Source organism: Hoplias malabaricus, chromosome 6, assembly GCF_029633855.1.
Source record: "Hoplias malabaricus isolate fHopMal1 chromosome 6, fHopMal1.hap1, whole genome shotgun sequence".
NCBI lineage: Eukaryota > Metazoa > Chordata > Actinopteri > Characiformes > Erythrinidae > Hoplias > Hoplias malabaricus.
Window position 1 is genome coordinate 29,864,219 of NC_089805.1, and position 25,228 is coordinate 29,889,446.

At 37.6% G+C, this 25,228-nt stretch overlaps 2 protein-coding genes across 5 annotated transcripts; one reads left to right on the forward strand and one right to left on the reverse strand.

The window, feature by feature from the left end:
* Positions 1-668: 668 nt before the first annotated feature.
* Positions 669-6,931, forward strand: LOC136700444 (aurora kinase A- and ninein-interacting protein). Of its 4 annotated transcripts, none has more exons than XM_066675810.1 (4): positions 669-1,039; positions 2,469-2,634; positions 2,732-3,796; positions 6,833-6,931. In XM_066675810.1, exons 1-3 carry the CDS (start codon positions 929-931, stop codon positions 3,781-3,783), a joined length of 1,329 nt encoding a protein of 442 aa, XP_066531907.1. In that variant the 5' UTR covers positions 669-928; the 3' UTR covers positions 3,784-3,796; positions 6,833-6,931. The 4 variants fall into 4 exon arrangements, with proteins under 4 accessions (XP_066531907.1, XP_066531908.1, XP_066531909.1 ...); XM_066675811.1 differs by lacking the exon at positions 6,833-6,931 and adding an exon at positions 4,327-4,350; XM_066675812.1 differs by lacking the exon at positions 6,833-6,931 and having other exon boundaries at positions 669-1,027; positions 2,732-4,277.
* cap2 (cyclase associated actin cytoskeleton regulatory protein 2) lies at positions 4,433-23,448 on the reverse strand. The gene is made up of 13 exons (XM_066675813.1): positions 23,305-23,448; positions 18,286-18,412; positions 16,589-16,689; positions 14,704-14,781; positions 11,091-11,234; positions 10,415-10,500; positions 9,932-10,037; positions 7,503-7,677; positions 7,057-7,229; positions 6,733-6,856; positions 6,577-6,659; positions 6,341-6,484; positions 4,433-6,176 (listed from the first exon to the last, which is right to left on the reverse strand). The coding sequence occupies exons 2-13, from the start codon at positions 18,398-18,400 to the stop codon at positions 6,093-6,095; spliced, it is 1,413 nt and encodes a 470-aa protein (XP_066531910.1). The 5' UTR covers positions 18,401-18,412; positions 23,305-23,448; the 3' UTR covers positions 4,433-6,092.
* Between the last annotated feature and the right edge of the window lie 1,780 nt (positions 23,449-25,228).

Consider the following 25,228-nt stretch of genomic DNA (forward strand, 5'->3'; position numbering starts at 1 on the left):
TCTGGTATATATATATATAGACTTTATAACCAGAGGCTGTATTTTAAAGACCTCCTTCAGTGAAAATAAAGTATTTTACCTGATAAAGAGTTCAGTGTGGTGTTTTATATGTACACTAGAAGATATTATGAGCAGAATAAGCAGTCATCTTCATGGCTGAGCATTCAATGAAATACAATGCTTTAATAAGAACCATGTGCAATATCAGTAATCAGTAAAGGAACTTTTTAGTTATAAACACAATACCAGGCCTATAGATAAATGTATCCTCTGACTTTGTGTTTTTGTGCTACTTTACACCAGGAGGGTATTCCACAAAGTAGGCTTTTTAATTTAGCCAGATGATTTATGCCCAATGCTAGGCCTGTCCTACATTGGACAATTTTCCCCAGAACTCTCTGGCTCTCTCTGGACCTTAGACATAATATGAACACCAATAAACTTTAATATGTATATATTATTATTTAACTAAAATTGTTTATTATTATTACTATTATTATTATTATTATTATTAATAAACTTAACCTAAAATAAAACCTCTGGAAACGGGCAGGTTTTAATTTTGTTTTCCTCTACAGACTGTATGACAAACTAGTGTAAGGGGAAAACCCTTATTATAAAAATATTTGGCAACCCAGTATCCTCTAAACATACGCTGCGCGCGGGAAAGTGAAATTCGTTCTTGAGGACTACTTCAGCAGCTGAACAACGAACTAGGTGACTCCGGCCTGCAGCTAGAGACAAAACCGCAGACGGTATTATCTCCGTGTTGTAGGTTGATTAATGTCAGACTTACCGTTTTAGGTGCTTTTCCTCAAGCGGGTTTAACGTTTGTCTAAGCGACCTACCACAGGCCGGGGTCACTCATAGCTACCGTTTTCATTCAGACACCGACATTCACTTTATTCGAGTTTCGTGGAGCTTTAACATGAAAAGCAGTAGGAGTAAGACTTCTAAACCCACCCCAGAGCCCGAGGAGTGCGGAGTGTGGCTGGACGCCGCTGAGTTAAGAGCGAAGAAGCGGCGGGTGAGTTTAAAGGTACGAACAGTAAACCGGTAGTCTGACAGAGAAAACACGTTGTTTTTAATCATTCCACAATGAAGTGGTTGTGTTGTAAATAAAATCGATTGGTTTGATGTAAAATGGATTTCTATTTAGCTACAAGTTTACAACCAGGCTGCATCTCAAATAGCACCATATTCTCTATGTACTTCCCTGCTTCCCCAGGGGACTATTACTGCAGCCTTAGTCTGAATCTCCAGAACAAAATGCAGTTATACTGTGTTTAAGCCTTTATTTTATCGCCAATGTTTGGTATTATAAGGTGTAGAGATTAATTAGTTATATATAATTATCTATAGTTTATTAGTTATATATAATTATGTGTGTGTGTGTGTGTGTGTGTGTGTGTATGTATGTTTGTGTCTACAACACACAACCGTACTGTCATAAGTCATAACACTACGGTGACCTTGTTTCTACACTCATCCTACATTATGTAGGTTCCAATATAGATGCACTTTACAGTTCTAAAATTACACCTTGTAGTCCAACTGCTCTGCATACTGTGTCTCTCCCTCTCTCAGCCTGTCCTTCAAAACCATCTCAGAGCAGGACTTACCCTTTTTCCAGAAAAGGTGACTGATAAAACTACAAAGAAAACATTTTTTCCTTTGTATTCACTGAAAAAACTCATTTTATTTTGTAAATATTAAATTACAGTCTGTAATTGTACAACTGCAAAGTGCACCCATATGATCAGTGGACCTGATAAATTGGACATTGACAATTCCAGTTCCTCCAGTCAAAATCTCCAGATGGTCCATAAATCTGCTGCGGGTCTCACCCTCCCCCTCACCTGGATGTGGATCTATCAAAGTTCTTTTACTTACCATTAAAGCTTTTTACAATCTAGCACCTTCATATCTGTCTGATCATTTCCTTCCCTATAAACCCTCCTGTACACTCAGGTCTTTTACTGATGGACAACTCACCATTCCTCTGTTCAACCTGCAAGGCTTTGGCGCCTGAGCATTTTCTAGATTTGTGCCTCAACCTTGGAATTCTTTTCCTCCCCTGATTAAAAAAAAATGTAATCCTCTCTCCATATTTAAATCTAATTTTTAATAATATATTTTCATGCTTTCATATAATCTGCCTCGGGCCTAATCTGTTCTTTCACTAGGTCCTGTTCTGTTATGTCTAGTTCTGTCTGTGTGTGTGTATTACGGTGTTTTTGTTATGTTTTGTGTATTGCAAATTGGGTATTTTGGTTTCTGCAACAGTACAATGTAATTACAAAAAAATATATATTTTTTATTAATATAACTATGGTCCTGGGTTTGGCTTTATGCCAAAACTGACAAGGTTTTATCCTTACATTATGGTTAATAGGGCGTCTAATATTAGGTTCTTAAATCTAAAAGGTATCCTGCAAGACTGATCGCTTTATCTTTACAAATTATAGAAACAACTGGAGCAGCCAATTTCAAAATTTCTGAATCCACTGGCTCGGTCCAGTGGGCACAGCTTGGCGGTTACACTGAACTTCACCCAGACCAAGATGCACATGCCTGCCACCAGACAGAGCACCATATCATCATTCTTTCTACCACAGAGTGAAATGAGTAAAGGTATTTTGCTTTCATTTCCTGGTATTACATTTTTTAATTACATGGTTGGTTTCAGTTGTTTTAGCTAAACTGAATTATTGCTTTAATTTTCACACAGATCAGTGTAGTTCTCCACCTCCTGGAGCACATACAGGGATTGAACAAAAGTGTGTGTCAACACCTGGATCACCTGAATCACCTCTGGAAAAAAGGATGTGCACCAGTCTTAAATCTCCCCAACAGGAATTTGACGCAGATATTGAGGAGACAGGTGAAGTCAATAAATGTGAGAAAAAACAGCAGCATTTTTTCCATTTGTTTTGGGGGTGTCAATACGAGGAGCGTGAGCCAGCAGAAAAGCGAAGTAGACCTACCCCTGAAGATGATATATTTGAAGATGGAAATGACACACAAAAGAAGAGAAGCAAAGTCATTTTTCATGGATGTAGAACAAATGAAATTCAGGATATCCCTGAAACGTTGCTTCTCAGTGATCAGCTACAGGATTCTCATTACCACGATGGAAAGAGGAAGAGAGAGAGTTGTTCAGCTTCTGTTTCTGAAAAGGATTTACAGAGTCAGGAGAGCATGAGTGCCTGCACAACAATTAACCAGAGCCTTTCTCTTCAGAGGCCTATACTGACTGCAAGATCAGTCACAGAGAACAAACATAGTGTGAAACATCCTCTAAAGTTTCATAAACAACCGGAACTATCTGAGACAAATCATCGTCATACTCACTGCTCACCTTTAAAGAGAAAGGAAAAAGAAAACTGTGATCCCTCATCACCCACACACAGTTCAGAAGTTTCATTTCTTAAGCCACTGATATCTCTCAGTCCAGCTAAGAGTTTTTCAAATTTTAAAAAGCCAGATGTTTTTCAAAAGTTGAAGCATTATCCGGCCCTTAATTTAATAAAGGAGCACGTGGAGAGTGAACCAAACTCTTTGGACATGTTATTCACTCAAGACTCAGAAGGTTTTCGTGTGATTGCCAACCGTCCGCAACAGTCTAGAGGTGCACTAAAGGATCGAACCAACTCGACCGAGAGCCGAGATCACAGGAACCTACCATCTGTAAAGCCCTGGGAAGCTGAGGAGGACTCGGATGTAGGGCCAGAGATGCTTTTTACACAGGACTCTCAGGGGAACATGGTTATCAAACACTGACTGTACCACAGAGGTAAGGGCAAGTTTGTGGGATAAAACCCTTGAAATCATTCTGGGGGTTTGTCTTTTGCTTTTGAATTAAATACAAAATTCACCCTTTGCTCTTTTTAAAATTTGTAATCTTACTAATTGAATGTACACAGTAACGTACAGTGGAGTCTGCAAAGGGTCTTTTGTTGTTCATTTGTAGTAGTTTGTCATTTTTCAGTTGGTGTAAATTTTAAATGTGCTGTAGCTCGTATCTCAAAGCACTGGTGAGGATGCTTTTCTGAATCTGACTAGTTTTCTCTGAAGTATGAAACAATACTGAAGCAACCAACTGATATTTATACCCACTACCCAGCATTGCTCTAGTAGTTTTCATTTGCAAAAAAATTCTTCCTTGTTTGTCTGATCTTGCTGTACATAATAAAACTCGAGATTGATTTTTATATAAAAAAGGCATCACATCCTTTTTAAATAAACTTATTCAAATCTTAAGAAAGTTATGATTCCACAACCAGGAATAATCACTTAACAGATTTTATACCCTTTGTCTTCTAGGCAGGGGACACTGATACAGAAATTAAGAAAAGCATGACTTCACAGAATTAAGTAAAAGGCATGAACTTGTGTGCATTGGTGTAGTGTATTATGCTTTAATGGTAGGACTAATGTGAAAATACACTTTCATCTGCTGAGTGAATGTTTAACAAGTTATTAAAATACTTTTCAAAAATATCTAAATACATTCTACCTTATCTGGTATTTCTGTGCTACATTTATAGTGAGCTTGTTTCGTATTAAAATGCTGTAAAATAGGTATAATTTTACTGTTGAAAGCTATGCAGGACAATGCTATAATTTCAATAATCTATATCAAAGAAGGCTACAAATGTTAAACACTTAAATCCCACACTGATTTTACAACAATGTCCCTATTTATAGTGTCATCGATTGGTAGTTTACCATTTCGCAGTGTACATACATAAAACCAGTTTATGATGTGAGCAAAACGAGGATTGAGAAGTGCAGATAAATAATGACTACTACACAGAAATAGGGACAAGACAAGCACAATGCCATTGACTGAACTACAAAACGTTTAAAACAAAACCAGTGTCTTTGATGCCAAGCAAAAGCACCCCCTTGTGGAGCAATCTCTTATTGTGAGGGAGTTTGATGCCATTACTGAGAGTCAGTTTCTAAGTGAGTGAGAGAATTAGTTACAAGTCAGTTTGGTGAGGTTTTCAATTGTGTGCTGATTCATTTTCCAAAATGAGTTCAACGGGTTTTATTTTAAAAGATTATGTAAGAACAACAGGAGCTATTATGATTGAAGTCAGTTACTGAGTAACTTTGTGATGCTTTGTTAAACTATTTATTCATCTTAATACTGTTCTACAAATAATCTCACAACACAAGACAGACTGCTTTCAATGCAAGGGACTTCATCAGACGAACTGATTTTCTTTTTTTTTTTACCAAAATATCCTGTGTTGGTCACAACACACACAACCAAATTCTTGTCCACAAACATTAGTGTATGACCACGATGGCACAGGACACTGGGATTGTGGTGTGTATTATATCTGATTACTATTACATTGGTGAGAGTATAATAATAATAATTAAAAAAAGTAAAAAGACACATTCAACATTACATAATGTATGCTAAATAAAAAAAAATTCACAAGGCAAACATTTGTTTGATCATAAAGAGCCAGTGGTACATAACCAGACCAATTAGTGCTTTTGTGAAAAGTATAAATATTTGAATCTTTTTTTCATGTTGGACTGGTGTTTGTCTATGTCTGGAAAATTGTTCACATAGTTTCCAAACAAATATTGATTTAAAAGATACTTTTGTAAACACTACAAAATAATGTATAAGGTCTGAAACATGACATTGAAAATAATTTTGAAAAGTGCTGCAGAACAAAACAAAGTTTTTAATCTAATAGATGTTGGCTGCTCGTTGAGGCTAACTTAGTGAATTAGCCAAATATCAGAATTTACATCTGAATCCAAAATTTTAGTTGATAACTATGGAAACAAAAGAGGCTCTCAGGCTCTTATGTAGCATCTGCTTCCAATCATCTAAATAATACGACTACAGTGTTATAGGTGATGATGTTGACCTAATTTCTAGGACTTAATAGCGTAACACAGATAAACCTTACACTTTAAAAAAGGATTTCCAGTGGGAAACCCCTACTGACAGTACAATATGGAACTAAGTGTGTCTGCAAGACCAGCGCTGACAAATATTTGAAAGTGATTGGGGGCTACCAGTAGAGATGACTTAGAAAACATTATTACTCTGTCAATCAGCCAGCCATCTCTGTTGGCTCTGTCACCAGCTTGGACCCATCCCAAACAGTCTTAAACTGCTCCGGGACTGGAAACTCTCTCTGTTGATAGGCATGGAAAACAGAGCAATGGCATTTTTAAAAACATATGCTTCTTTCAAGTGTAATAATTAACTATAAATGATGTCTTATAGAAGGATCCTCAGTGGATTTGTTCCAAACTTACAAATGAAAATGAAAGTGGTTATTAAGGTGGGTTCACTCACATAGTCATCGTCTTCCTGAGGCACCAGAATATTCATTTCAGAACTCTTGGCACTGACAATTTCACAATTGAGAGAATCTTTACTCAGGTAGATGTGGCATCCCTCTGTCTTGTTTATTGAAATGGTAGGCACTTTCCCCAGCACCTTAGTGAAGGAACGTTAGATTATTCCACATTCATTTCAATTCCATTCAAATCAATCAATTAATTGATATAAAATAAAGTGGCTATCCTGACCTGGAGCTGAATGTCTCTGGAGTTGATGACTTCAAGAATGCCAACCACATTTTCAAATACAAGTCCCAGCTTCTTGCAGTTATCTAGATGTAGAGAAGTCTAGATAAGACAAAGTCATCATGCCCACAAACACTGTATGCAAATAGATTCACTCACCCACAATGATTGAGTTGACTTTGCCTTTGATCTGAAGTGTGGAGTTGTTGCAGCTAAAGACATAAACCACCTGTTTCAGCTCTGTTTCCTCTATCACCAGGTCATGAGTCTTCTCCTGGTGCTCCTAAACACCAAACACCAATAGAGTGTGGGATAATATTTGACTGTGGGTTTGGCACCCAAAAGAAGCTGAAGGAGTATTTTAAGAATAAGTGATTTTATCCTATCACTTGTTGAAGTATTTCAACTTCCACTACAGACCATCTCACGTATAATAATGACAATGGAATGGAAGAGATGTAAATGAAGGCTAATTGGACCTACCACCCTCCACTTTTTCCCTTCCAGTTCTAGTACAGGAGAATGTTTCTTGGCTGGTGTTGGAGTGGAGGAGCTGGGTGATCTTCCTTTTGTTGGAGAGGATTGAGGTGCTCCACCATGAGAGCGTAGTGCAGGGTTCTTATGTGTCTTCTCGTCATCACATACATGCTTTAATCCTAATAACAATGCATATAAAGAAATAGAACTATGAACAGTGATGCTGAAGATGGCTGGTTTAAGCAGAGGCAGATGGATAAAAAAACTGCAATGAGGAACTAACAGAATGATTAAAATGTCACTGTTAATCACTGATGTATGTTGTATTACAATAAAAATACATAGGATAGGAGGGACTAATTCATGTGGCATATCATTAGAAAGTTTGCTTTAAAAGACAGATACATTTGTGTGAACTAAAATCATATTTAATGTTACTTTCCCCTGCCCACCTTTAGTTATGGCCTCTCCCTGGTTGAGCTGGGCAAACAGAGCTGAGCGCTGAGCTGCACTGTTATCAGGCTTTGGGCCCTCCTCTGTGAACACTAGTGGTGGTGGTGGTGGTGGAGGTGGTGGACAGGCACCAGCAGGAGGAGCCATGAACAAAGATGAAGGAGCTACAGGACCCTGTGGAAAATAATGGAATCAGCTATTCAAAATTATGAGGATATCTTATATGCTGGTTGTGATTGTTCTGTTATTTCAGCGTGGAAACATGGAAATCCAAATATTCTTATATATCTTTTCAGTAAAAAAACAAAAAAACCAATCAGCCATAACATCATTACCACCCCCTTGTATCTACACTCGTCATTATCAGCTCCACTTACCACTCAAGAGCACATTGTAGTTCTACAGTTACAGGCTGTACTCCATCTGCTGCTCTGCATCTTTTGTTTGCTCCTTTTCACCCTGTCCTTCAATGGTCATGACCACCGTAAACCACCAAAGAACAGATATATTCTGGCTGGTGGATCATTCTCAGCGCTGGAACGACACTGACGTGGTGGTGCTGTGTCAGTGTGTGTTGTGTTGGTATGAATGGATCAGACACAGCAGTGATGCTGGAGTTTTTAGGCACTGTTTAAAACACTGTCCCAACACAAGGCAGTCAGGCAAATTATGACTTTTTTGGTAAACCCATAAACTCAACAACTTCTCAGATATCATAATAATCTAAGAGGAGAAGAAGAATAAAAAAATATATATATAAACTAATAAAAAAGTAGTATATTGTTCCCTTTAAATCTTGGGAAATGCATCAGAAACAGAGGAACATAAAATTGCAGGACAGGGAAACTCCACTAGGAGGTGTATTAGGCAATATTTCAGACTGTACCACTAACCCAAATGTGATACTTAAGATATGGCAGTCTTGTTTGTTCTGGTAGAAAATAACTTAATTGGAAACTTGCAGACTTGGTGGATCATAATAATTCTCTCATTTAACTACAGCTACTAAAAAGACTACACAACTAAATAGAACTGAATGATTAGGGATTTAATAATGTTATCTACATTTTTCAAATATTGACAAAATATATTCTGTTGAATATGGGTTTTGCTTGTAAAATATTGCCATATGTAACCTAACTTTAAATGTGCTGGGAGGAATTTAAACAGCAAGCTAAAAAAAAAGATAAATGTGTGGCAGTTGGTTACCACATTAAATGAGGCACCCTTACACTTTTCCCTGTGTCAGCACAGCTGCCATTGACAGTTGTACACAATCCCCTCTTCAACGCTTACACAAGTACAGCAACTGGTACACACACGTCTTTTCTTTTCCAACATAAACAAGCTCACACCCTCCTGTCACTCCAAATACTTCTGCTGATGTCTCGGTCCAGCAGGAGCACAGCAGTTGTGGACCATAACCTTCGACCTCAAAAGGTCAGTACTTAACCGTATTTTAATCCCCAATACGTCCACATCATGCTGTATACCAGAGGTATCAGAGAAAAATATATGGTGAAGATTTGCATCGTGGATGTAAGTGGCGACTACGTGAGAGTTTAAATTACACACATGCACGCGTGTGAGAGCAGGTGGGATATCTGAATACACACTAGGCTTTTGTTGAGCCATTTCTTTGGTAAAAACCCTCCTTTCAAAGGGACCTTGAGAGCCACCTGTCCACTGCACAAGCTCCTCACACTCTAATGCTCACAGCCAGAGGAACAGCTGACACACATGCACCGCCACAGAGAATTCTCAAGTTCCTGTGTTACACACACACATATGCACAGACACACACTTCACATCTCATCAGAAAACACTGGAGAAACTGAAAGATAGCATCTGTTTCCCATAACTTAAACAGCAGATGTTGGTCATTATAAAAGAGCCCCAAATGTCCCAAATCCATGTTTTACCAGTCCTTTTAGGGTATACCCTATATTATTGGAGTGGCTAAGCACTAATAAAAACAGATACAACCTACAGGTCTTTTATCTGAAGAAGTTAAAGTAAAGAAAACACCAAGAGTTGGAAGAGTAATGAATTCCCAGGACAGACCAGCATTACCAGATTTTTAAGAGAGATCCCTCAATCTGCATGAATATCACAGTTCAAATAATATCTCTGCTCACTGTAGCAGTCCCTCTATGACTAAAAATGGAAATATTTCCTTAGTGGTATTTCAAAGTTTCAAAGGATCTTCCCCTGAAAAGCCAAAGGATAAAAAATATCACACTCATCTCTTGCACAGTCTAAGAAATAATTCTTGTGATTTTTAGTGTAAAAATATATATTTTTCAAAATAATTTTCAAATACTATTTACATTAAGGCTTTATTTCTGTTAAAGAAAACACTTTATTTGTCCTAAAATAATCTGCAGAACACAGTGTTGTGTGGTATGAAATTACAAGTACAACTCACAGTTTTCCTCCAGATCAGTCCAGTGGTGTGGTGCTGTTTGATATAGAGCTGGAGTTCAGTCCAGATACTCAGGTATGAACGCACCCACTCCGCATGGCAAGGGTCACTACAACCAGGGGAAGAAAAACAAGTTATTGAAGCTAAAGCAACAAAAATATTTCAGGACGGTGGCATTTGACATTTGATTTCATGTAACAACATTTTATTATTTATAAGTCATTTTGAACCTTTGTGTCACCATAAAACCGTCATACATTGTAAAGAGGAATAAGATAAAATGACAAGGTCAAATGTTATTCATCCCAAAGGAAACTGCAGACAACACCTGGCTTTTGGCACCTGGTCTTTAAAATATTTTAAAGACACTGTTCATTTTTGACTAGACCTGATCCCACGAAGCAGTATTTGTAAATAGTCTAACCCTAAATTAACCAAATTAAGTGCATGAATTCATTCAGATGCTTCTTTATTGGCTTTACTCACGTGTCTTTGTAGTCTTTCAGAACTCTGTTGGTGTAGAACATAGCAGCATCATTCATCTCCTTTACATAAGGTCCTGGCTTTTGACTCTAAGAAAGAGCATCAGAAACAGATGAGTAAGAACGACATGCTTAACCCGTACTTGTGAAATGTAAACAAAGATTATGAGTCTGTGAGGGGCTTTGAATAGAGAATATACACATTCTGTTGGGAAAAAATGGAGTATGGGACAGGAGTGTAACTTGAGACGGAGTTGACGGAGCCCAGACCATGCACAACATTGTAATTCACTCAAGAGGATTAGGGGCAATTATATACTCAGAAAGAAACCCACAAACATTGTGACATATCAGTCAGTTACATGAAATATATATTCCAAACAAAAACACGTAGCTCCTTTTTTGTCCATTTTTAGTTTACTACACCATTGGAACACAGAACCTATCCTTCACATTGTGTAAATATTGTGTCGCGGTGGGTCCGGAGCCTACCCGGAATCACTGGGCGCAAGAGAGGAACACTATAATATTCAGAAGCCAAATATATTCTTGTAAATTAAAGTTGAATGATATTGGTCTCAATGCGTAATTTGTCACGTGGTTGATGACAAAAGTAGATATCATTTTATGAAAATTGTATGAAAAGCTGTATACAGACTACTGCATTTTGTGACACTCACCACAGCCACCCAGCCCAGTGCAGGAATGCTTTCACTGACGGCAGACAGATGGTTAAACAGCTGGCTACCACGGTTCTTCTCTCTGAAGTTCTGGATCTCCTCAATCTGATCCGAGATTGGCCTGAGGAGGTCCGTTAGCTCTGTCTGAGGAGAGGCCACACACAACCAGGATGACAAAGGTCAAGAAATATTTAAAATCACAGATACATTATATCCAACACATAATATGCCACATGAGCCTACAATTGTGTGTTCAAACTGTTTAACAACATTATGAATCTTCATCCTCCAGTGAAATAAACATAAAATACTTAGTGTAACCATTAGAATATATTAGTGAAACCCATCAAATACAGGAAGTACTACTTTCCAGTGTTACATCCAGAGAACCCCACCTCCCTCCTAGCCAGCATTCCAGCTCGAGACAGGGGAGATCCCACTGGCCTTGTAAGGCCCTGTAATGTTCCAGTGTTTAGAGTTTACTTCAGCATAACATGGAGAAGGGGAACATGCTGTTTCTTTTTATAATATGACTGTGTCTACTTACTGCTTATGGTCACATATTGCCCTGTTTGTTGTTTCTTAACATTCACATATTTAATGAAATTCTGGGTCGTTTGCTGGGAAAATAAATTTGTTTAGCTGTTCTTATTTTACCCAGGTTAAAAATATTTCTCTCATTTTAGTGCCATTACTTGGGCCAAACTAAACTGGACCAGTATAGCAACAGCAAAATCATCTGAAGAAATATCCCTAGTGAGACATTAAACATACACATCTCATTTCAGCTGTATTTTTATGCATATTATGTTTATTTCCAAATGATTGTACACACCTTCTCATCATGCATTAATTCCACATGAAAATAGCAATTTCATGAGGTAACAAGCAAAAAATAAACAATTAGATATATCAACAGGGCAAATAACTGGGTAGTTCTTTTATTTTCATTCTTTAGCTGTTCTTTGCTGTCCTTGTGTGTGTTTGCTTGCAGAACTGGGAAAAAGGAGAGGAGGGTGGACTCTTCTAACAACTTGCACATGATTTTAATTTCTATAGATAAAGGCAGTCCTTTCATGCTCCAAGCATTATAATGGACATTATGGCTGCTATTAAGAGACAAATCTGCAAGTGTAAAGGACCAATGTTAGAAAGAAATTTAGACAGAAAGTCTAGTGAAGTATGAATAAATCGATTTCTTTAAAGCCATTAAACACGCCTGTGTCAACTTTCACATTTCATCTGCCCTTAGGGGAATCTCTGACAATCTTAGAACTGTTCCTTGAGAGTATTAGTTGAGGACATGTTTGCTAAATGACCTCTTGGAATTGTAGGGGATTGACTAAACATGAATGTCGACTCAGACTGAGTCATCAATCCATACCTGCTCCTGCATCAGCCTGGATATCCCCTCTAGTATCACGTTCAGCTTAGGGGAGATGGACAGAAATAGCCTGCCTATCTCTGGGCTATGAATGAAACCAGGGCAAGGAATACATCTTCCTTTTGTAGACCTTCACACACAAGAACAAAAAGTGGATGAAGATTTCCAAGAGGGAAGATATGGATTACCCTGCGTTGACACACGTGTGGCTCATTACAGCAAGTTCAGACATTTGCTTTATGATTTCTTTTTGTCCATCCAACCCTCCACTCCTCCATTATGTTGCTCATGTACCCAAAATATTCCTCAGTTCTGATATAAAAGTAGCATGTGTTTAAAAATGACTCATAGAAGCTATCAATTCTACTGTCAATGACTCAAAATAACATGACCTTGATGGCAACCTAAGCTTGAACCCCTTGACCAAGAGTTCTGTTTAAGATCATTTCAGCTCCACTAGGCAGTCTAAGAGGGAATTACAGAAAGTAACAGCTGTGCTCTCTAGTCTGCAGGCCACACAAACACTCGCCTAAGTCCACCGACAAGCCTGTCACTTGATCAAGGCCACAGAAACACAGCAGCTCAAATATAGAACATGACCATAAAAAGCCACAGAATGCAACCTTAGCCCCACACACAAACACAGAAAGAGAACAAGTGAGAAAGGAGCCAGAGCTTTACAGCTTTACAGCATACTGGCACTGGTACAGATACCCATTAAAGTGTATGTAGAAATATTACATGCATTTATACACAAGGGTAATATATACAATGAACAGAAAGGGTCATGGCGAGTATGAGTGTGAATATTAGTTCTGGGATTAGTGAAAGCATAAAGTTAAACAAAATCTGACTGTGTACTCCAGGGAGTATAGCACAGACAATTCTAGATAAACACCAGCCTTTTCTGGTCATATCAAGTTTAACTCTAGTGTTTTCCCATTAATTTTTATAGTAATCCATTCTGGGAATCCATCCAAGGATTTACCATTTTTCTCTCTAAGCAACCTACCCTACCTTAAAAATAAACGTGTTTCTCATCACGCCAATTTAGAAATAACTGACAGTAATCTGCAATAGTAAGAGACTATAAACTCAGGGTATATTATTTAAAAAGGCAAGAAAAAAAACATTTAACTGAATATGACATTGAAGACTCAACAGCACAATATATCATATATCTTTGAGTGACTACCCTTTGTTTTTTTGTTACAATTTCTCTCTCAAACAGTTAAACACAACAAATTCCTTGTGAATTAGCACTGGATCAATCACCAAAATCTATTTTCTGTACAGTAAGTCAGAACACATCTCACTGGCTTGTTTGTTTATTAGACAACATAATTCCTGAATCTGCTCTTGTCCAATGGCCTTCAGGCTAGAAGCTAATCACCTCCTGTTTGGGCAACAGATAACACAAACCAAAGTCCAATGGAATGACATCAGGCTGGCCCCCCAGACTTCCCCCCAGCGCTGCTGTGTGAAGCGTTGGGAATGTGTTGTATTGGCGTTCTTTTGAACAGTGGACGTAATCCCTATGTGCACAGAGAGCCCAATGTCGCATGGCTGACCACATAACCTCAGAACTGTATGGACTAGAGGAAGAACTCTACATATCAGTGTAAATCAGTGCAAACCTACTGAACCTTGGAAGCTCATGGACACCTTAGCCTTCAGTGCCAGTCTTTGACAGGATGTGAGAGCCAACCACATAATTAGCTCCATCAGTATTTGCATGTGTCTGAAAAATATTTGTAATGTACAGGTACAACCGATGACATAAGTTCTGAGTGGAATGAGGGCATGATATCTCTGGGCATATGATCAAAAATCTGAACTGATTTGCACTGATGACATAACATTAATATGGACAGGATCGTTTATCATATGTTTCTCACATTCTAACCAAAACTGACCATTCATAATAGGTCAGAAATGTTTTTGGATTGAGGGCCTTTTAATGTATATTTGCAAATTGCTGTTGAAACGCCATGAGTGATATTCATTTATGTGTAATGTGATGAAAAGTCTATTAGAGCTAAGCCTTGGGTCAAGTTGGGCTGTAAGTTTCATAACTTTGACAGAAACAAAAAAAAGACACACCTTTGTGACAGTGTCCCTCAGGAATGCTAGTTGTGTTTGCTAATGCTAAGTGTTATTATTATTATTATACTGAAGGAAAATAAAATAAAAGTGTATGAATATAAAATAAATCTTTATAATCTTTACCTGTGCTGGTTCCTGATGTGTAGTGGCCATTTTGAGGAAGGTTCTCTGCAGTTGCAGAGCACTGGAAACCATCTCAGCCTGTTGAATAAAGCATCCATGTTAAAAACACCACCACACATCTTACAGGGTCATAAGCCCTGATAGAGACAGAGCTACAAACTATTAATGAATGTGAGTATTGAGATAGTATTGAGTAGTATTTAGCAGAGGTATGTTAAACAATATACAAACATGTAAATATTTTTTTAAACACAAAGCCTTTTAAACATGTGTATAAAAAGTGCATTGTGTTACTTGTCTTATAATACACAATAATAAGACATTAACCAACTTTGTGTATTATGACCCTCATGTTACAGATGAATAGGCAGCATAAATAAATCTTCCTATAGGGCTCCCTGTCCCATTGAAAGTTACAATCTTTACTCTGCACTACACACACACACACATGTACTTCAAGCAGGGTCAAATCCAAGACCACATGCCCAATGTTTGGGAAAAGTCCTCCTCTTAAAACCCAGGGGCTGTTACCATAAAAGGAACTGACTATTGGATAAAAACATTCTCCTATCCAACCTCCTTCAGCCGTGATGAGGAAACTGGATTAGCATTGCCTTTAGTGGCAAAGCACATTATGAAACTGTTTCATGTACTTCTCACACTTCTGAGATCAAAAGGGATTGGCCTGAATAAAGTGTTATCTAATGTTAAATAAAATACTCTGGAATATAGGATACACTCGTACCTTTAACACTCAACTACTGCAAATATGTAAAAATAATGTTATTCAGAAGATGGTTATACTTCAAACATTCAATAATATGCATGACATTTTTTATCACACTTTGGACCATGTTCTCAGTTTTTTTATAGCACCACAGGATGCAGACACAGTACAGCTCTCATCCTCACTGAAAAACTTTTTGTGAGTTAAAGCAATAAGCCAGAAGGAAATTCATGTCAGAAAACAGAACTAGGCCTTTTGATTTTGATTAATATACGAAGGAAAAACACTTAATTATATTGTTTTGATATTTATTTTAATTTTAATATTTAATATTTTGTTGTGAGGTTAAAGTCTGTAATATAATCATTTTTATATCCACTTATGGTACATCTTCATCTGCTTAAAAATTATAATGGATTGTGTCCACACCAAGTGTCCACTACACACTCATAGCATTTGACTCCTTGAAATTGAACTTCATTTGCAGAACTGACATATTTTCAGTGATATCTTTTATCTTTACTTGAAAAATGAGTGTGGTAAGAAACATCTGGTCACACTGTGAAGAGCACACTCATTGTCTGACAGGTGACTAATAGGGATGATTATCCTAGAGTACATGAACTCTACAGGTTAAGAGCCTACAAGCATTTCCAACACGGGTTAAATCTGAAAATCTGTGACCTGTGTACGACATATTCTTTGAAGCATTTCACCACCAAACCATTGCTGATTTGATAGTTTTGTGAATGAATTATATTTGTAACATTACTTTCACTCTGAGTCGAAAGGAATATGGCAGGTAGAGTAGGGCTGAGGGTACAGCAGAGATATGGAAATATTTGGGAATTCCCAGCTTAGTTTCAATTCATTCTGTGTTGTGAAGCACTTCCCTATACCTCTGACTACCATCCATGCTTTCTGTGTTCCTATGTTGTGTTCTCTTTATATCAGACATTGAACATTTTGGGAAGAAGCTGTGTAGAATACCTCACTAGAGTTCATTAGAAAATATTCTGGGGAATTCATTTCATCATTTGTTTGTCTTTTCACATATTGTTGATTTGCTTAGGTGAGAATATCCTTCCTCTCAGAATAACTAATTAGATCCCCCCATCTGTGTGTAACACACATCAACACAAACACTTTTGTACATACATGTTTTGCCACATCTCCTCCAATAGTCCGGCTGCTCTTCAAGTATTCAGAAAGAGGGCCTTTCAGTAAATTATCAAAAGCGTTGATGCACAGGGGCTCACCTATGAAGTTATTGTCACAAACAGTGAAACATTACAAGTCATCAGAAAAGTCAGCTTGGTCATTGATTATTTAAACACAAAACATGTGGTTATTTATTAGCAGAATGTATTGTATTTATGTCATTTCCAGAAAAGAAATGAGGCTATGCAAAATCTAAATAAATCAAAACCGAATGCAAAGATTTGCAAATCATTTAAACTTAATATTTAATATTAACAACATTTCAAATTTTGAACCTGTGACATTTTTTGAAAAACACATGACCAATTTTAATTTTATTCCAGCAACACATTGTCCAAAACAATTTGGGGAAGGGGCATCTTTACAACTGTGTTGCATCTTTAAAAGGAGGGTTCTTTAGTTAATGTCATGATTTTAATTAGAACTATGTGTTCTATATAGAACTGCTTCCATTCTAACATGTTTTTCCCTGATTAAATTCCTCAGACTGATGAAAAAACTGTTGATATGGATCTATGTAGCACCTTTCTGAAGACAGTTCTGCATAGCACTAAAAGGGTCCTACTATTGTTATGAAGTCTGGCTTGTTACAACAGAAGTACCTTTTTAGTGCTTTTTAGAACCGTATACACCACGTTGTCTATGAACCCGAAGTCCGATTTCACCATGCAGCTGGCTCTATTCAGAACTTTCAAATCCACTGCCTTTTAAAAAACCCTTCTTTTTAACAGTGTAGATTTTAAACAGAACTATTTTCACATTCTTACTTGATTTCTGCTGCTCAACACTTCAAATCTCAATTATAGTATTTCATGATGTGCAAAATATTTTCTGAAGTACTTGATCACCTCTCTTTTACTACAGAGCAATATGCACAATGTGTTTCACATAGTCTTGCAAGACCTTTCCTCAAAGGTCTGATGATTTCCTAAAAGAATAAAAGAATTCCCAATTTTGATTTGTAGGGCCACAGGACACTTTTACACTTAATCTCACTCCATCTTAAATGGCTCAGAGATAGAAAAGATGGCCTTGTTTCTGGATTATATTCATATATGGCTTCTTCTTTGCATGATAAAATCTTAACTTGCATTTGTGGATGCAGTGAACTTTGTTTGCTCAGTCTTTCACATAGTGGTGGACCCCTCCCCATCTATAAATCTGAGAGACTCAGCCTTTCTTAGATGTTCTTTTTTAAATTCAGTCATGTCACTGCCTGTTGACACTTCACCCAATCCATTCTTTGAAGCATTTACATCTTTTGTGACCCCATCCCACAGTGTTGTGCTTATCAAAAGGCAATCAAATGACTCTGTTTAAAATAAGGTTTCAAATAAATATGTAATTTAAATGATTTGCATATAATTTCATTCGTTTTTTTATCTACGGTGTCCCAAAAGTTTTTGGAAATGGGGTTTGTATTAGAAAGAGACAAATTTCTAAATATGAAAAGTAGTTTGTTCTTTAAAGAATTAATTTGAGTTTTTTGGGGGGGTTTGTTAAAAGATGAAACCCAGTATTGCATCCCTCTAATATCAGAAAAATGAAAACATTAAACACTGCATGCTCCTAAGCAACTCTTATCACATTAGCGTTTACAAGCTTGTGTCATTGTATCTGTGTTATTACAATACCATTGAGTCCATTGATGTCACCATTGGCCATGATTCCAGAACAACACTGTAGCTTGTCTGAAACAGCTTCAAGACGCATCACGGCTTGTTCCAGACGCTCAACTAGTGCCTCCATTGCAAGTAAAGCCTGGAATAGTAATAGAGTTAAAAAAATCTTAATATTCTTCACTTGTCTTCAGGTATGTCACACAAATCATCCCAATCAGTCAAACAAGCAGTTAAACTGTGTGCAGAAATGTGTATAGTTTAGCTAGGAGTTACAATGTACAGAAGAATCAGACAGAGAGACCTGGTGAGGTCATTATTCTTTCTTAATTCAAATTGTGCATGATCCTTATACAACATACACACATCAGATGTTTCTTATTCAAATAGCTCATTTTCCTCATCATATAATCCCAGCTTCCACTTTCTGCTGTTAACTCCAGGAGATTACATCTGTGTCCTTCTTCTGGCAAGACTCTGAGACCATTGACCATATTTAAATATCTGGTGCTACAAAAAGATATTTAATTAATTAACATCAAATACACCCCAATAAAACCAAAATAAAACAAACTAATTCTATCCCGTGTACATTTTAGGATTGTCTGTCCACCTGTCTTGCCGGACATCGGACATTGAGGGAAGACTGTCAACATTTTACATTACACTAAATTTATTTGCTAAAAGACAGAATAAAAGTCAGACTCAATGCTTAAATGCACACCCAAAAATGCAGGTGTTGACTAATTAGGAAAGAAACTGTGAGAACAGGGAATTATTAAATATCCTTCAAACTACCATACCTGCACACAAATAACAGAGTAAAATAAACATACTACAGTCTAAACTACGCAGTAACAACAACAGCAACAAATAAAAATAAAGGCTCTTTTTTACTGAGGATACAGGACATGATGGGAACTACTTTGCACGTCTGCACCCACAAACAATCGTATAGCACAGTACACTGGCTGCAAAGCATTTATTACACAAGCATCATTCATTCATTCATTCATTCATTCATTCATTCATCCATCCATTATCTGTAACCACTTATCCAGTTCAGGGTCGCAGTCACAAGCATCACTAATATTCCAGATATACATTCCTAAAATTAGCTCCTACAGAGTAATATAAACTTATTGATAACGCCCTGTATTTAGAAAACCTGCATACATTTTACATATATTATGAGTCATGCAATAATTTATGGGACATTGCATAATAATGGACAAAGATTTTTTCTTTAAAGCCCTAAAAATTTTTTCATACATTTAATTAATTTAAATTAAATTGAAAGAAAATATACCATAAGAGGTCATTTTATACTTCATTTTATTATAACTATTTAACATAGAACAGAATTTCTCACTGCAAACATGCTATTCAAATTATTTTGATTAATTCATTCATTCATTGTCTGTAACCGCTTATCCAGTTCAGGGTCACAGTGTGTCTGGAGCCTACCCAGAATCATTGGGCACAAGGCAGGAACACATCCTGAAGGGGGCGTTATTCACCGGGCGACACATACTCACACATTCACTTTTTTGAGTCGCCAATTCACCTACCAACGTGTGTTTTTAGACCATGGGAGGAAACCCACGTGGGCAACACACCTCCTCCTCAAAGATAGTCACCCAGAGCGGGACTCGAACCCACAACCTCCAGGTCCCTGGAGCTGTATGACTGCGACACTACCTGCTGCTCCACCATGCCGCCCCATTTTGATTCAACTTTTTATTTTTTATCTTTTTTGAATGACCTGATTCGGATGATATAGCATTCATGAACTGAACACCAGTTGTCAGTATACAGAACACCAGCTGTAAACCTGTAGTGGTCAGTCCTGATGATGCAACAAAATATTAATAGTGTCCTGTCTATTTTGCACTTTTGTATGGTGATCTGATCTATTAAGTTTGCCAGAATAATAAAAGAGAATGTGTTGACAACTAGAAGAGTCCAGTTGAAGCACACAGATTTGTCAGTTCTTAAAGTACAGACTGCAGAGCTTTAATTATTCAGTTTCTGCTCTCTCTGAGATCCATCCAGGATTACATAAATCAAAAGGCAGTGAAATAAAGCCTGATAACATCAATAAGCTGAAAACTAAAGGAGGGAATCTCCAGGAGTCTCACAATTAGATTTCAGTTCTGAGTATGAAAATGTGCTAATATAAATAAATCTAAAAGCACAGTGATATATTATTCTTTTATCTCAAATGAATAGTCTTTCCCTGTGTGTGCTTTTAAAAGCAAGGTTAATTTAATTCAATTTGAAAGTAGACTTCACTCTGTGCATGTGTTACATATATAGATTTCACAATTTAAAAGGTTTGAAGTAACATTTCATTTAAAACAGTATACTTCTTATATGGTTTTTATAGAATGTATTGCATGTAGTATAACTCATCACAAATATTTATATTTTTTTAAATAAGTGAAATATTTTTATATGAACCTGGTAGACTTTTAGAACTTTGTAAAGTGGCTTGTTCAATAATGCCTTGTTCTTGCCTGGTGTATACTTACTGTGTCATAGAAAATGTGTGACTGGAAACTTACAAATTATGTTTACCACTTGTTTGTCAAAAAGTCTGATATCTGATATTCCTGAATATCACAATGGATCTGAGTTGATGTAATTCAGGTGTTGACCACGGCAGTCACTCATCATTAAGGTTCATAAAAGGACAAGGCATGAAATCAGTACCTATCCCTACAACATAAGCATCTTTTCTCATTTTGGCTTCTGGCTGTGCTCCATGTGTGGCATCAGATCAGTGTCTAGCCTAGTAATTAGCACCATATTAAGTTCAATCTTTCATCCAGAGAGAGGTGGAAGGAGGCACCTGTAGAAGTACCAGACCTTTAAGAGGACAACGTGCTGCCACTATCTCTTTGGTTAGGAAAGAAATGGAATCTGGTCACCCAATATGGGATGAGTCATTGAAAGACGACCTCACCTGCCAAACAATGTGTGTGATTAAAATCTCCAAATGGAACTGGGATGGCACTTAATCAGACTTAAGAGGTGTGTTGTTTCTATTTAAATAAAAATAAAATGGAAAATTATACACTGGGTTCCTTTATATGACGTATGATGTAGCTTGTTGCTAGATGTGCATAAGGTCCAAATGAGTTCCTAAAAGTGACAGCTTGAAAGATCTGGTGCCAAGAATGTTCTACAGCTACTCTTTCAACTCTACTATGTTTGATAGAGTAAAGGTTAAGAAAAGTAGAATCCAGAATGTACTGTCAGATAGATAGATAGATAGATAGATAGATAGATAGATAGATAGATAGATAGATAGATAGATAGATAGATAGACAGATAGATTGATTGATTCAGGTTTCATCTATATTCCCTGCAATGGCACTGAAACAACACACATATTCTGGCATCAACTGCATCTACTGAAAACATTTTTAAATATGTAGCTCTTCAGTTTTTGTCTCTCTTGTAGATTTGCCAACTGTAATTAATTGTGGTCCTGTGTAGAAATGCAAACGTCATCTTGTAATCTCTCTGGAGAATTCTCTCTGACGTGTCAAATGCCTGACCTAGGCCTCAGTGGCTATTTCAGAGGTAGCAGAAGCCCTCAGTTTCTTAGTCACAGAGCTCCAGGCTCAGATGCATGAGGCTCCCAGCCTTGTAGCTCCAGACAGTGATGGATGAACCACTGATTACATGATCTAAGCTGTACACAATCTAAAACGTAAGTGCGAGACTCCTGGTGAACTAAGCTGCCCTTTCAAAACATATACGATTCTATGGGAATTCAGTGTATGTAAAGTACTAGATGAGATAGAAGTATGAAATATTGCTGGTTCCAATAGTTACTAAAGCAAATTAATCGCCTCACTTAAGAAAATGTGAGTACTGCCAATTCATCAGTTATGAATACATCAAAAAAAAAAGGCAACTGAAGACCATGAATGGCACTGCATGTTTCTGTCAGTGTGGCATCCTATTTGCATTTTTCATGAATTCCTCTTACATTCAGGCTGCCAGTCTTCATTGCTTCACATTTCAAATTTTATTTGAGAGGATTTGTCAAGTTTCATTTCAAAACATGATAAAGACCAAATTTGTGGATTTTGCCCCCAAGGTATACATTGTTTGAGTGGGTTATACACATATCAGTATTACTTCATGGTTAATACTACTTTTATTGGGGAAATAAAAACACATTTGGCATTTTGGTCAGCTGTTAGTCTATTCCTTTCAAATCTCTAAGTCTAAATTTGTTACAAATGGAAATACAGCACTGCGGAATAAGAGAGCTTCTATACTAACAGGCCAACTCTTTGTATGCAAATGTATATTTATCACAAAAATACAGTACTGTTTCTGTTTCAGACTCCAGATTGCGAATGCCAAGAGTAGTAGTGGAAAATTAAGAGTTTGAGGGTTGACACAGTCAAGTAAAAGGAGGACTGTGGAGACTCATACCAAATGAAGTACAAGCCAAACTTAACTGTGTATGATGGACATTTATGTTATGAAATGTGCTGTTAAAAAGAGAGAGAGAGAGAGAGAGAGAGAGAGAGAGAGAGATAAACAACCACGGCAAAATGTTGTCTATTCACATGAACAAAAAGGTTCCACAGCACAGAGAGTATAAATCCCTGACACACGGTTATTAAACCGCCTAGAATGAGATATAATGTGAAACCGACAATCCACGTCGGTGTCTTAAATTCAGAGAAGCACTGACAGATCTGTCAAAACCGAGTGTGCCCGGCGGAGAGCTGTTAGTGAAGACAGAACCTCTCACAACAAAAACCTGTGTCGTTCAAACATTTGTTGTGGCTGAGGGTCTTCTTCTCGGCTAACACAGCCAATATAAATGTAAATGTGAATGTGAACGTGGGAGAATGCCTCAAAAACAATAACGGCACGTTTCAGCAGAGCGCGCGCTTCCCGCCCCCGGCCGGTGAACCGACAGACCCTCGCGCGCCCAAGACACGCCACACTGTCCGCTAACAACGGCTTTCCTAGAAGGTCGTTCGGAAGTTATAACTTTACCTTTGAGTGGAATCCCTCTTTATTGATGAATTTCCTTTGTTTTCTGTTTAATTCCGATTGTTGAGAGAGTGCTCCGCTCGATTCTGCTCCTGCGCCGCTCTCAACGTCTCTCTCAGCCAATAGAACCGCGGGACAGGTCACACTTCCGGTCTCTCCAAATACAGCAGCCTGGACCAGAGGAGGAGAAACACACTGAGCACCAGCCACCTTAAAGGGGAGCTCCACCCGCGGACAAAACTACGGTCTGCTTCCACCACTGACATGTAAACAAATTCTCCCAGAGCGAAATGTGGCTCGTCAAAGAATCTTTCCCTATTTATTCTAGACTTTTCTTTTTTTACTGCGGTGGTGACAGAAACCACTGGTCACATTCTACAACACATAAACACATTCACTTACAATTTATCATACAAAACAACCAGAGAACCATCACATATCATCAGAATGTTATATGCATGGCTGATAACGGTAAAGTGGTTAAAATGCCTTGCAGGTATCTCTCAGCTTGAATGTGTTTAAAAATACCTTCCAGGTATGAACCTTATCTGAAAACTATTCTACAATATTTCATACCTCAGGTGACGTATTAATGCTTTTAGAGGCATTAATAAAATGTCTCATCATATTTCCTCATGGTGGACTACTGGCAGCTGTCCATGGTGGTGTGAAACATGTCTCATCTTTGCTGTGTCACAGTGATGCGGGCGTTACTGTGCATCAGGTTACTGGGTAAAACAGAAATAGAACATGGTGGAGAGGGGGTGCCATAAGGACCAGCAGGCATTTCTTATTGATTAGACAGGCCTTTAATTATTTAAGGTACTCTGGCAAGCCTCCATTTTGTGATAGCCTGTTGAGTGGTGTGCTAGAGTAAGAATACACTTTATGCACAGATGACTAGTTATGCAATCTGGGTCATGTTTAGGAAAAGGGTTTAATTGAAAGGGTTGATCAGAATGTAAAGGTAGTCAAATGCCACTTTGGTGAGGCCTCAGAGGAATCTGTGGAGTTCCTATTGTAAGATCAACATGCTATCAGGGTTAATGTATTACGTCAGTAGCTATGCACAAGCTGTGGCATAACATCAGTACAATCCAGTGAGGTCTCTCTCTCTCTCTCTCTCTCTCTCTCTCTCTCTCTCTCTCTCTCACACACACACACACACACACACACACACACATACACACACACTCATGATTTACAGATGGACGGTAAAGTTACCACCTTTAGTCATAAGTGTTTGAGAACGAAATCAAGTTACATTTCTTCAGGCGCAAAGCAGAATAAACAAAGTCATAAATAAATCTCAGTGGTGAGCAGAAGAGGTGAGTCGTGCTGGCAGTGTTTGTGGCCCACCAGACAGTTCTGCCTCTTGTCACAGCTCTTTCATTATCCACATTTGATGAACCAATTGCTCACATATGGAAACACTGAGCAAATTTCCAGCTTGGCCATTGTAACAGTAAAGCTCTATGATACTCCACTCCATGAACAGTTTGTACTTGTAACTTTTAATAGTGCAAGGACATCATGTAGGGAGCAATGGAATTATTTCAACTTTGTAAAGAGGGATTTTTGCCTTTCAGGTTGCATCACGTCTGAGTTCAGTCCAGCAGCTTGGTCAATCCATTTTCAGGGAAGAAGAACATACTCATCCTCCAGAATCACTACAAACGTGACTATCCACATTCATTATGAGCTACACCCACATTTATATCTGTAATTCAGGACAAACTCTGCTACATTAATAGTTATATAACAGTTTTTAAAATGTAGTTTCATTTGTAATTTGCTGTTAAATGTCTTGTTTTTATTTTAAAATAAAATGAAGTAGGTGTCTACTTTTTGGAAAGATTTTACAATCTATTAGAATTTTGGTGTGAGGATTTGATTACATTCAGTCATGCAAGTGTCATTGAGGACA

What these genes read in the sequence shown, in the direction of transcription:
- cap2 (XM_066675813.1), bottom strand. Translation starts at nt 18,400, where the DNA reads ATGGAGGCACTAGTTGAGCGTCTGGAACAAGCCGTGATGCGTCTTGAA. An exon ending in AAGGGAAAAAGTGGAGGGTG is followed by an intron (nt 6,857 to 7,056) that starts GTAGGTCCAATT and finishes TTTGGTGTTTAG; the next exon opens with GAGCACCAGGAGAAGACTCA. An exon ending in CTCAGGAAGACGATGACTAT is followed by an intron (nt 6,177 to 6,340) that starts GTGAGTGAACCC and finishes GCCTATCAACAG; the next exon opens with AGAGAGTTTCCAGTCCCGGA.
- LOC136700444 (XM_066675810.1), top strand. Translation starts at nt 929, where the DNA reads ATGAAAAGCAGTAGGAGTAAGACTTCTAAACCCACCCCAGAGCCCGAG. An exon ending in AGCGGCGGGTGAGTTTAAAG is followed by an intron (nt 1,040 to 2,468) that starts GTACGAACAGTA and finishes TACAAATTATAG; the next exon opens with AAACAACTGGAGCAGCCAAT. An exon ending in ACAGAGTGAAATGAGTAAAG is followed by an intron (nt 2,635 to 2,731) that starts GTATTTTGCTTT and finishes ATTTTCACACAG; the next exon opens with ATCAGTGTAGTTCTCCACCT.